A 13700-nucleotide genomic window follows, 5' to 3' on the forward strand; every position below is an offset into this window, starting at 1 on the left:
CCAACTTAAAGTTCTATATAGGTTTTTATCGTGCACAAGATCGTCCGATATCATTTATATATCATTTTCTATATATGACCATAGTAACATTTTTCGAATGTTTTTTATTAAAAGGCATTCTGTAACGATATAATCCCAAATATATTTATATTTTATCAGATTTGTTCCTTTCCACATTTATATACATATTTTAATTGATCAAAAATATTTTTTTTAAAGTAAATCATGAAAATCAATTTTTTTGAATCTTTTCCACGTGCATAAACACATATTGAAAATAAATAAACATAAACACATATTTGTAAACAAAAATAACTCACCACACAAAAAAATGTTTATTTTGATAAAACAGCTGTTACGGTTTGTTTTATTTTTCGTCGGGTTGTTTTCTTTATGTGCGTCTTTTTGTGTGATTTGTCGACACCAGTTCCAATTATAATCAAACTGTAACAATTAAAATTTTTTTTTGGTTTGTTCTTTTAACTTGCGTGCTGTAAAGAAGAAAGATTTGCAGTGTTTACAAACATATTTGATTTTATTGTAAAGTTTTATTGGGTTGAAATGCCTTTTTCATTAAATCGATAAAATTTTGTATAAACAATAGGATTATTTAATAAAAACCGAAAAAAACATATAATAATGAGCGTTATTGGCAAACAATTAAATGCTCTACAATCAACTAATAAATCAAATTCGGTTGATAATGATAAAATAATACACATTTGTTCTATTACTCCAGAAGATGTCTTGTCTCTCAATAAAATAAGCGAAGACTACTTATGCTCTCCTAGTGCGAACATATATGACATTGATTTTACACGTTTTAAAATTCGTGATATGGAAAGTGGTGCAGTTCTTTTTGAAATAGCAAAACCACCAAGTGAACAGTTTAACGACAGTAATGTTGATTCTCTAACAGCAGCGGCCGAAGAGCTTAGCTTGGAGGAGGGATCTGATCCAAATGCTGGGAGATATGTTCGCTATCAATTTACTCCAGCATTTCTTAATTTAAAAACTGTTGGTGCAACGTAATATTATTTTTAATTGTTTTAATTATTTATACCTATCTAATAAATATATTTTATTTATAGTGTTGAATTTACTGTTGGAAGTAACCCCGTAAACAACTTTAGAATGATTGAACGCCATTTCTTCCGAGACAGATTGTTAAAGACATTTGATTTTGAGTTCGGATATTGTATTCCACATTCTAAAAATAGTTGTGAACATATATACGAATTTCCAATTCTGCCGCCAGATCTTAGTAAGTTTTTAATATATTGTATATTAACCCAGCAAAAGAAGAACTTCCAAAGAAGCGAAAAAGAAGTCGAATTTATTACATGGAAGTACTGAAAAAGACCTGAAGAAATGATGATTTTAACACAAGCTTGTCATAGGAGGGATGTCCTTTTTATTTGATTCCAAATTCACTAGTTCTAAAGTCATTATTAATAAGTAATTTTAATGCTCTTTTTTGGAAGTTATTCGAAAGTGAAATTGTAGTATTACACCTTCCGACAAAATGAGAAAAAATTCGTTAGACACGAACCAGATGTTATACATACGTCTGAAACTATATATATTCAATGGAGAGAAACTGCGTCTTTAGTTTTTCATTTCATGTTCCTGTGTCCTATTTAAATGACTTCAAAATTTCAAAAGGCACATTTTTCAAAAAATATTTTAAGATACTTCCACTGATCAAACAATTCCAAATTTGATGTCAAGAGAACAAGAAGGGATGAGAAATAATTTGTATTATTTTTATTTTATATTGTCAGGATGAAAATATGTGGAACTCATCTAGTATCCTAATCCAGCTGATTTTTAGAGGTTTTTTTTACTATCATTTTTACTTCTGAAAGCAATGATGAAAAAAATTATCCGCTCTATTAGGGTCCGGGAGCTATGGGACTACAAAGTTTTCATGTATAATTGGATATGTCTAGATTACTGATCAACCAACATTGTCGATATGTGTACCATTAGGTCTTTGACAGAGCTTTCCATTGATGTATAACATGATACATATCTTTAAGCCATTGATAACCGGGGTTAAATTTTATGATTTTTTCTTTTGACTTTTTTACAAAAGTACCTTTATCTCCTAAACATATCGATATAACGGTACCTCATATCACATGAAAGTTTGTAGACATTCCCATGAAAAGCAGTAGCTATTTAAGTTTAAAATTTGATATTTTCGTAAATTTTGATTTTTATAATATGTAATTATCAGAGATGGGGGTAGTGCACTAATTTTTAACTATCACTAATAATTAGTGGTAGTTCAAAATTATTCACTACTTTTGTTTAAGTTTAGTGATGAATTGAAAAATATAAGCCTCACTCAATAATAGTGATAGTGATATTTAAAATTTTTAACTAAAAATATTTTAAAAATAGTTAAAATATTTGTTTTTACAGTCTAGTGAAATAATTTTTTCTACACTAAATTATTAGTTCAAAAAATATTCCTGCACTATTTTTTTTTCTACGGAGAAATGTTTCACTCAATTGAAAGTTTAAGTTAATAGGTCAGTCTAGAAATGGTTCAAGTCAACCAAAAACTCATTGGACGAATATTATTAATGAATAAAGCTTTCATTATTTACAACATTTCCAAGCTATTGCTTAAAAAATATCCAGTAACCACATCATTTTTGCAACTGGCTATCTAAATCTGTATTTTCTATTTTTATAGATGTATCTTTACAAAAATTTAATCATTTATTGTCTTACAAATTCTTTAATTTTCATTAAAAAAAAAATTAGTGCAAAGAAAATTATTGCAGCCTTTTGTTAGTTACTGTTCAAATTTTTAACTATTTGAGTGTAGTGCTTTTTTCTACACTACCACTCAATTGAGTTATAGTTAAAAAAATAAAATTATCACCAAAAAAATATTAGTGCTAAAAATATAAGCTTCACGATCACTAAGCTGCTGAAAATTAGTGAAAAATATATTTTTTGAAATAATATTTAGTGCTAGTGAAATATTGATTTATCTAAAAAAATAGTGCACTACCCCCATCTCTGGTAATTATAAAACTCAAGTGCTTATTATCCGATATGGTCGATATGGGTATCAGTGGATAGGTCTCTCAAATGCCTTTCAATTGATTTATATTGTAACTTATATCATTAACCCATTTGGATATCGATATAATGGTACCTCATCTCACATGAAATTGTGTAGACAACATTTGGGGCTTTTCTATGATATATGTTTGAAAATTCTAACTCGTGAAGTGCAGAAGTTATTTAAGTTTAAAAATTTGTATCATATGTAAGTGAAAAATATTTAGTTGGTGAAGGCTGAGCGCCGTAGACAAGAAATTATGTTTTAAATAATTGTTTATAAAAAATAAACTTTTTGGTGAACTTTTCAACTGAAATTGTATAATTATACCCTTCACCTTCGTGAGAAGGGTATATATAAGGTTGTCATTCCGTTTGTAATTTCTATAATATAATTTTCCGACCCCATAAAGTATATATATTCTGGATCCTTATAGGTAGCGGAGTTGATTAAGCTATGTACGTCTGTCTGTCTGTGTGTTTGTTGAAATCAGTTTTTAGAGGACCGCAGATAACGGCGAGATTCAAATCTGCAATAATTCTGTTAGACATGCTTTCGAGAAGATTGCTATTTAAAATCAGCAAAATCGGTCCATAAATACCGGAGATATGAGCAAAAATCCGGGACAACCTCTGAAAATTTCATAAAAAATACAATTTTTTCATGCTTTGATATAAGCAACAACAACACTGCTTATTCATTGAGTATTTCGTTTCATATGTTTGGATGGCTGTGTGTTTCATTGCCTTGTGTATATTGTTTTTGTTTCTTGGTGCATTCAGTTTCGTATGTTTGGATGTTTCTTTGCGTTGTGTATTTTGTTTTTGCTTTTTTGTGAGTATTTCGTTTCGTATGTTTCATTGTCTTGTGTATATTTTTGTTTTGTTTTTTGGTGTATTCAATTTCGTATGTTTGGATGCCTGTTGGTTTCATTGCGTTGTGTATTTTGTTTTTGTTTTTTGTGTATTTCGTTTCGTATGTTTGGAAGTCTGTTGGTTTTACTGCCTTGTGTATTTTGTTTTTTTTTGTGTGTTTATTTCGTTTAGCGTTGTTATTGTTCGTTTTGCTATTGCTATAATAATGATATAAACGGGAAAAAGAAATAAATTAAAATTTTATAGAATTGATATTTTTTTAAATACACTGTGGTGAAGGGTATATAAGATTCGGCATAGCCGAATATAGCACTCTTACTTGTTTTTTAATAATTTTAGCGCCGCTAGCGAAAAATTATTTTAAAAAATTGCGCGATTTTTATATTTATATTTTTTACTTTTTTTGGATGTTGACAACAAATTTTTTCTTTAAAATTCTGTTTATTTTGAGCAAACTGAAAATTTTATTTTTTATTTATTATTTACATTTATTTTTTGTTGTGGTAAAATTTTAATTTACAAGCAGAGTTATATTTTTTTTGTATTGAAAAATTCAAACAAATAAAATTATATCAATTTTTAAATGCTCTAACACATGTACATTTTTGTAACTACCCAGCAGTTCCGGCGGACAGTCCCGAACTCCCTATTTAGCCTACCACATAGGGTTACCCCTAGCCACCGACTGTCCAGGTGACTAGCTATTTTAACATGTGCTTGTCCTACGAGGAAGTCAATCGTCACCCCATAGGTTACAAAGAGCCAGACAAGTGTTTTTTAAGTGTCCCCTCTCTCGCTTACAAAGGGGAGACTAAAGTGACGATTACCTTCACCCTCGTTTACAAAGAGTACATCCGTGACGAAAGACGAATTAGAGCCCACCAGGTGGTTTAACATAAGTGGAAATCACTGTCTTTTTCCTATGCATTGACTCTTTGTCGAACTGCAGGGTAATTCAAATTTAGAGTTATGTACTTTTTCACTAACACATGCTTAGAGTGCAAACACACATGCAAAGAGTAGGACTACTTGTTATACTTTGTCCATAGTTTTAAACTTTTGGACAATATTCGTTACTGCACTAACTAACTTGGTTGTTGAAATTTGTCGCAAGGTTTTTTTCAATTATGATTTTTTTACAGTTTTTTGACCTGACGCCACTTAAAATACAGAAATTCAAATAACAGTAAATTCACAGTACTGCATAGTTTCAAAATGCACGTACACTATTGTGAAAATATTAAACAAGCATCAAAGGTTTAAAATTGTTTAGCCTTAATTCAATTTTTTAAGCTTACTACATTGATATTGTGTTGCTTATTTTGTATTCGAAAGTGATTACAAACTTACACACACTCTGGCTTACTTTACACAGGGCCGCTTTAAAATGACACTCTAACTGATATACTTGGTTTGCGATATTGTGTGTGGATTATACTTTTTATACCCTTCACCTTCGTGAGAATGGTATATATAAGTTTGTCATTCCGTTTGTAATTTCCAAAATATAATTTCCCGACCCCATAAAGTATATATATTCTGAATCGTTATAGATAGCGTAGTCGATTAAGCCATGTCCGTCTGTCTGTCTGTCTGTCCGTCTGTCTGTCTGTTGAAATCAGTTTTCTGAAGACCCCAGATATCTTCGGGATCCAAATCTTCAATAATTCTATCAGATATGCTTTCGAGAAGTTTCCTATTTAAAATCAGCAAAATCCGTTCATAAACAACGGAGATATAAGCAAAAATCCGAGACAACCTCTGAAAATTTCATAAAAAATAAACAACAACAACACTGCTTATTCATTGCCTTTGTATTTTGTTTTTTGAGAATTTCGTTTCGTATGTTTGGATGGCTGTGTGTTTCATTGCCTTGCGTATATTGTTTTTGTTTTCTTGGTGTATTCAATTTCGTATGTCTGTTGGTTTCATTGCGTTGTGTATTTTGTTTTTGTTTTTTTCTGCATTTCGTTTCGTATGTTTGGATGTCTGTTGGTTTTACTGCCTTGTGCATTTTTTTTGTGTGTTTATTTCGTTTAGCGTTGTTGTTGTTCATTATGTTTTGCTATTGCTATAATAATGATATAGTCGGGAAAATAAATTTTTAAATACACTATGGTGAAGGGTATATAAGATTCGGCACAGCCGAATATAGCACTCTTACTTGTTTTATAATATACTTGTGTGTGGAAAAGAAGCTATTCTTATATTCTTACCGATATCCCTAGTAAGTAAAATTGTTTCTACAGTACCTTTCTAGCTGGAACACAAGTGTATCAAAAAGTATCTACAACAACTTTCTAGTTTAAATACATGTGCATTAAGAAGTATTTAAATATGTATATTTAAATGCATCATTCATAAGTATAAGGCCATTCCAATTATCGCTAGATCATGATCCTAATTTTAAGCACTAAATTTTGCTTAAAATTCATCTAAACATTGAAAAAATGTTGATCCAAAAAATATTTTTCAATAAATGACAACTTTTTTGTTGATTAAATTACAGCACACTTGATTTTTTGTATATTTTAATTTTCTGTTCTCATAAACAATGTTAATCGCAAGTATATTAAGATGTAAAGCAAAAAAAAAAAAAATATTAAAAATTTAAACTTAAATTTAAGGCTACTTTACAAAATATTAATTTCATTTTAATTATTTATTTTTACTTCATAATGCTAATCTAAATATGATGTATACAAAAAATTCGAATACTTTTGTGAAGCTATTTTTTGCACTTTTTTTAAAAAAAGCTAAATTAGTTTAAGTAAATTATTTTTTTTTTAATTTTTTAAAATGTGATAATATTTAAGGACTGTGTGGACAACATAATAGGTAGCTAGGTAGGTCGATAGGAGGATGTATACTACATCAAATTCGAAGAAATACACCTAGGCCACTATCGGGCCTGTTGTGTGCTCCTTATCATGAAAAAAAAAACTGAAAGAATTATTTTTCAGTGTTCAGAAACTCAGTTTCCTGAACGTAATTCCTAAGAATCTTCCAATCAGTGTTAGTCAGGAATGTTATTCCCGGAATAATATCACTTCCAAGATACTTGGATCTTACTTCGTCGAATGCCTGGCAGTGGCAAAGAAAGTGCTCCAGAGTTTCACTGCCCTCTCCACATGCTCTACATTCGTCTGAATCCGCACGTCCAATTTTGCATAGATGTGCTCGTAGTCCTGTGTGTCCACTCAGAATACGTACCATCATACTAACTTCAGACTTGCTCATTTTGAGGAGATTTTTCGTCTTGCTCTCATCAGGGTCACCCCATAGGATCTTCGTGGTTCTACCCACCGTTTCATTATTCCAAGAGGCCTTATGGGATTCTCTCACCCATATTTTTAATTCAGCTTTTGTTGCGTCGAATGGTTTTGCGTTTGTCAGGTTAACTGCCTCTAGCTCCCTTCCCTTTAAAGCTATTACATTCGCCCTTTCGTTACCGACTACTCCCGAGTGGCCTGGTACCCATATGATGTGAACCTTACCTCTGGGAGAGTATTCAGTTAAAGCTTTCTTACAATCCAATACGGTCTTAGATTTAGTTCTATCGCCTGAGATCGCCCTAATTGCCTTCTGGCTGTCGGTAAATATATTAAGCGCTCTGGGCGCCATATTTATTCTAATCCAATTTACGCATTCCGTTATTGCTCTTACTTCTACCTGGAAGCTTGTGTTATGATTTGGTAAACGGTGGTATATTTCTGTTTCTGGGTCTTCAATATAGAAACCCAGCCCCACTTTGTCCCCCAATTTAGAGCCATCCGTGTAACAACGGATTCCTAATGGTATTTGCTCTAATGTTCCGCTTGACCAAGACATTCTATCTGGGATCAGCGTTTCAAAGTTTCCGACATATTCTGTGTCTGGTATACGATCAGACACGTCCGATGATTGTGTATAACCTTCCAATGTGTCCAGTATACATTTATGACGTGTCCTATAACCGCTTTTGGCCAGTTCGCCTAAAGTAAAGAGCCGTTCTGCTGTAAGCGCCGCCTCATATCTTAAATATGTTTCAATGGGCGGAATATCTAGCAACGTTTCCAGAGCCTTGGTTGAAGTAGTACACATGGCACCACTTATACCCAAGCAGCATGTACGCTGAACTCCCTGTAGTAGTTTGATATTGCACTTTTTGTCTAAAGCAGTCCACCAGATTATTGAAGCATAAGCTAGAATTGGTCTAATTACGCTTTTATAAAGCCAATTTGTCATAGTAGGACTAAGACCCCATTTCATGCCTATAGTTCTCCTACATATCGCCCAGCACCGATGTGCCTTGTTGATCCTATCCTCTATGTGGTGTCTCCATTTTAATTTCCGGTCGAGGATTACACCTAAGTACTTAACTTTGTCTGTCACTGGTATCTTCTTGCCCAGGAAGCAAGGTTCAGTATACGTAGAAATTTTTGTCTTTCTTGTGAAAAAACAGATTTCCGTTTTTGCCGGGTTAACATTGAGGCCACTCGGTTGAGCCCAGCTCAAGGCTGTATTCAGAGCCACCTCAGCTCTTCTACACAAGTAATTTGGATCCTTTCCCTTTAAAAGTATTACGACATCATCTGCATAGCAGACAGGTCTAAGTCCTTTCTCAGTTAGGGTCCTTAGGAGGCTATTAATCGTGGTAACCCAGAGTAAAGGTGACAAAATGCCACCTTGTGGTATACCGCGAAATACCTTTTTCCTGATAGTTATATCGTACATCTCGCAGCTTATCCATCTGTTCCTTAGCATGTGGTTGATCCAGTTACGGAGCACCCGGTCAACATAAAACTGGTCTAGGGATTGGATAAGAGTATCAGTGTGCACGTTATTGAAGGCGCCTTCGATGTCAATGCATACCGCCAGTGTATACAGTTTGCTATCAAAGGATGAACCTATGTAGTGGACAACTTCGTTTAAAGCGGTTTCCACCGATCGTCCCTTTACATAAGCATGCTGCTTAAATTTTAGGTCTTTGTCGGGTATACTGCTTTTCACCATGCTATCAACTATCCGTTCCAAAGTTTTAAGTAGGAAGGACGTAAGACTTATCGGTCGATAAGACTTAGGTGTCGAATAGCTAGGTTTCCCTGGTTTAGGTATAAATATTACCCTTGTATCCTGCCATTTAATGGGGGTATATGTGAATTTCAAGCATGCAGTGAATATCTGAGACAGATGTACGGAAAGCAGTCCCGCCTCCATCTGTAAGAGTGCCGGGAAAATGCCATCCGGCCCTGCAGCTTTATAGGGAGCGAAGCTCTTGATTGCCCCTTTAACCATATCAGATGTAATTACAATTTCCTCCCCTTCCTCCAATATCGGGTCATCTATGTTATTCGATATACCGGGTGGGAAATGAGAATCCATTAGGAGTTTCATTGTCTCCTCCATATCCTCCAACCTCCTGCCCGTATCATCGACCATAGATTCTAGTTGGACATGAGTTTTGGATAGGATTTTATAGGGAGCGAAGCTCTTGATTGCCCCTTTAACCATATCAGATGTAATTACAATTTCCGTGTTAGCCTCCTCTTCCTCCAATATCGGTTCATCTATGTTATTCGATATACCGGGTGGAAAATGAGAGTCCATTAGGAGTTTCATTGTCTCCTCCATATCCTCCAACCTCCTGCCCGTATAATCGACCATAGATTCTGGTTGGACATGAGTTTTGGATAGGATTTTTTTTATCTTCGATACGTCATTTACGCTGTCTACCTGTTCACAGAAAAGTTTCCAGGAGTCTCGTTTGGCTTTACGAACAATTTTCTTATATTCACCAAGTTTACTACGATACTCATCCCAGTATACTGCGGTCTTTTTACGCCGTGCCCGGTTAAATAGTTTGCGAAGAGTCTTACCAAGGTTCCGGATCTCCCCGGTTACCCAGGATTTCTCCTGGGCAGATCTCCGCTCTCGCAGAGGGCAGCTGTCCTTGAACGATTCAACCAAGGCACTTGTGAGCATTTCTACTTTGGCGTCTATGTCCTCTTTATTTCGACATTGATAGGTGTTCTGACATAAACGGTTTTTTAGTAAGGAACCGAACATTGTCCAATTAGTTTTAGACTTATTCCGAAACTTTATCGGCTTTGGTGGCGGCCGTAGTATTTTGAATCTTATGTACCGATGGTCAGAAAAGGAGTGCTCGTCCGAAACTCTCCAATCCTGAATTTCGTTTATAAGCTCTTCTGAACATGTAGTTATATCTAAAACTTCTTCTCTGATTCTATTGACGAAGGTAGCTTTATTACCTAAGTTCGATGTGATCAAGTCTTTAGTATTAAGGAAATCCATAAGGTGTTTGTACTACCCCAAGAATCGAAAGGCAGGTAAACAGATCCAAGGTATATGTTGCCACGACCTTGCTTCAGTACCGTTGCAGCCGATGTGGATAATCCTGTTGAGAGGACAAAACATAAATTCTTGTGACATAAGATACATGTTCTCGGTCGAGACCCTGTATCAGCGTAGAAAAGTTGGAAATTTACGTGATTTAACCCAGAAACCTTGTTGCGAATCGTCCAAGGTTCCTGGATTAAAGCTATATGTATCTTACCTGTGTTAATTTTAGCCATCAGAGCATTGGTAGCTGTCTCGCTCCGATGGAGGTTTATTTGGATAACCTCAATCATTTTCATCCATTTAAACTGTCTTCCAGCGAGCTAGTGATCACATCCCCGCTCGTTGGATTTGACTCCTCCGGGTAACCTGAAGTGGCTATTGATGCAGTGGGTACCATTGATGGCACTGCGGTGGCCTTATCAGGCATAGGAAGAGCAGTCTTTTTAATCGACACTTTCCCAATTTTGGACAGCACTGCTGTTCTGTCTTCTGGCGAGTGAGTGATTTCCTCCTCTCTTTTAGAATTTGAATCCTCATTACCAGTACTTGCTAATGATGCTTTGGGCACCGTCTTAGGTGTTTTAGTGTCCATATCGGGGCCGGTTTTGACAACCCTTTTAATCGGCACCTCCCCAATTTTGGAAAGGGCAGCTGCACCTTCTTTTGGCGAGTTAGTGGTATCTTCCTCGCATTTAGGATTTGACTCCTTAACGTTATCAGTAGTTGCTACTGATGCTGTGGTCTTAGGTATTTTAGTGTCCTTTTCGAGGCTTTTTGTAACAGCCCTTCCAATCGGCACCTTCCCAATTTTGAATATGACAGCTTTAGAGGCGAAGTAAGCCCTACCTTTATTTTTGGCAAGACTAGCCATAGATTTCTGGTCGATACCTATTACAAATAAAGTTCCCGCAGGTTCTTCTTTCCTGTAAAAGACGTCCCATTTTTCCACGGCCAGCTCAGCATTTTGACCACCAAGAATTTCCAGTATACGTTCATTAGCCAGCATAATAAATTTATCGATTTATTTTTCCCACAAAATCTATTATAAAATTATGTCTATTTTCATAATACATTAAATTCGAATACTTATGAGAGACACTGTATGTATTTATTAAAACTCATAAAAAACAACGCAAAATGTTGAGTTTTGGGGAATATTGAGAGCCATTGAGCAATTTTTCTAGTGGTGACACTGAAATTATCAAAAGATGCCGAGTGAAACTAAATAAGATAGGAACATCTTGTAAAGATGACGCTTTTTTTCTTATGGAAAGATGTTGTCATTGATGAGAAATGAACATAAGTGTAAAAAGCCTAGAAACAACTTTTTCCATTTTCAACATCTTCCACTCATTCCTCCAAGATGAAGATAAGTGTAAAAAGCCTATAAACAACTTGCTTTATTTTATTCTCAATGATATTTCACTATATGTATGTAATGTACATTTATTTCTTAGTTTCAGAAATGATCTCCTGTCCTTTTGAAACACGTTCAGATAGTTTTTACTTCGTTGATAATCGACTAGTGATGCACAATAAAGCTGACTATGCTTATGACGGTGGAAAACCAGTTTAAAATTGATGTGAGGCGTTCACTTTGTTTTGAATTATATATTTTTGGGAATTATTCAATGCAGAGCTTTTTCAGTAAAACTAAACATAAAAAACTATGTTCCCATCAAAGATTTTTGGTAAATATTGACAATTTCATTAATTTTACTATTAAATTTAATTTAAAATATATATTTTTATTTTCAGCAAGTTTTCGGTAATGGTGTTTATGAAAATTACTAATTTATAGACAAGAATTTTTAAATGAAGAGTAACATTGCACATGGATTCATGATGACTGAAGTATTAAATGACTAACTTTTGCACTTTTGAAACAAATTAAAATTGTTCTTATTTAGTTCATAGCTTTTGGGAATGTACATATGTATGCCTCTTATATTGATTTTGTAATTTTTTTTATTTTAAGAACATTTATAATTGTATATATTGGGAATGTTCAATAACTAAAAATTGTTGAAAATTATAACAAAATTAGAATGGCGTCCCATAACCTAAAAATTGCGAGAAAAATAAAAATCAAAAGAATAAAAATTTTAGAGCATTTTCTCATGAGTTAGAATTAAATTTAATTTATTATTAGTACTTATAATTAGTTTTATTTTTGTTGAATTCATTAATACATACATATAAAGTAATATTATATCCACCATGGTAAACATATCTAGGTAGTGCCATTCTCTCTTTTTAACCTTCTGAAGTTTGATGGTATTTTATAAAATCGAGCTACCATACTCATTCTAAAAATACTACATATGTATGTACATATTTTGTTTATTAAAAAATCAAATATAAAATAATTTCTCACAGAATTTTTTGAAACTATAAAAATAAAATCAAAGGAATTTAATATTAAAAAAGAAAAAAGCTAGCGCTAAAACTCTACGATGTAAATAAGGCCAAAAAATTATTTAAAGTTCCAAGAAACTAGTGCTAGGGTAATTACCAGTTTTAAGGGCCAGCTACCAACACATTTATCGACCGAAGCCGCTATGCCGCATTACTTAAATACATATATATTTTAAGCCGTAATCACAGTACACTGGCCTGCGGACAACTGTTTCCAGTGGTATCAGAATTCTGTAGAATTTAAGTTTTAAGTCTCGTGAAATCTGTTGCACTTTAGGAGCCCCTTATAACCAATATGTACATATGTATGTAATTATCTGTGTATGTAGTATGTAATGCACTGAAAAAATTATTGGAGTACATGATACGTTTAGTAGTTCTTTTTTTAGAATCTTTTAGGGTATACATAAGGGCAATTTCATGTCAAGTAACCTAACTCAAAAAATCGATTTGGATGACAAATTGCAAATTGTATAAGCTTTCATCTGCGCACCAATAGTTGAAAAACTCATTTGAATAAAACCAAAAAATGTCCAAATTTGACCTCTAAGTCTGGCAGTTCTTGACCGATAGAGCTGAAAATTTGTGTCTGGCAAATCGGAAGACATCGATTGTAAAAGTTGGGTCACTTGACACGAAATTACCCATATACATATACTTTTGCGGGTTTTAGATGAATCATTCCATATGTTACAAACGAAATGAGAAAATCGTATATACTAATCTAATATCTATAAATTACCAGGGACATAAAATAATGATTATTAAAATTTAAAACAAAAAAAAAATCAAATTTAATAGACCCCTTAGTTAGTTAGTTAGTTAGTTAGTTAGTTATACATCAAATCCGAAGAAATACACCTAGGCCTCTATAGGGCCTGTTGTGCGCTCCTTAACCAGTGCCTCAGGTGGGAATCGAACCCACCACCTCCGGTCTACCAGACTAGAACACTAACCACTAACCTACCGGAGGCCACCCC

General features: G+C 33.8%; 1 protein-coding gene across 1 annotated transcript; it reads left to right on the forward strand.

The window, feature by feature from the left end:
- Positions 1-468: 468 nt before the first annotated feature.
- On the forward strand, positions 469-12405 carry LOC119610299 (protein unc-119 homolog). The gene is made up of 4 exons (XM_037965451.1): positions 469-1028; positions 1092-1264; positions 11760-11993; positions 12061-12405. Exons 1-3 carry the CDS (start codon positions 640-642, stop codon positions 11876-11878), a joined length of 681 nt encoding a protein of 226 aa, XP_037821379.1. The 5' UTR covers positions 469-639; the 3' UTR covers positions 11879-11993; positions 12061-12405.
- The last annotated feature ends 1295 nt before the right edge of the window (positions 12406-13700 follow it).

The sequence above is a fragment of the Lucilia sericata genome, unplaced genomic scaffold, assembly GCF_015586225.1.
Source record: "Lucilia sericata isolate MDLA Ls3-8-SP2 unplaced genomic scaffold, ASM1558622v1 Contig000027F_arrow, whole genome shotgun sequence".
Taxonomy (NCBI): Eukaryota; Metazoa; Arthropoda; class Insecta; order Diptera; family Calliphoridae; genus Lucilia; species Lucilia sericata.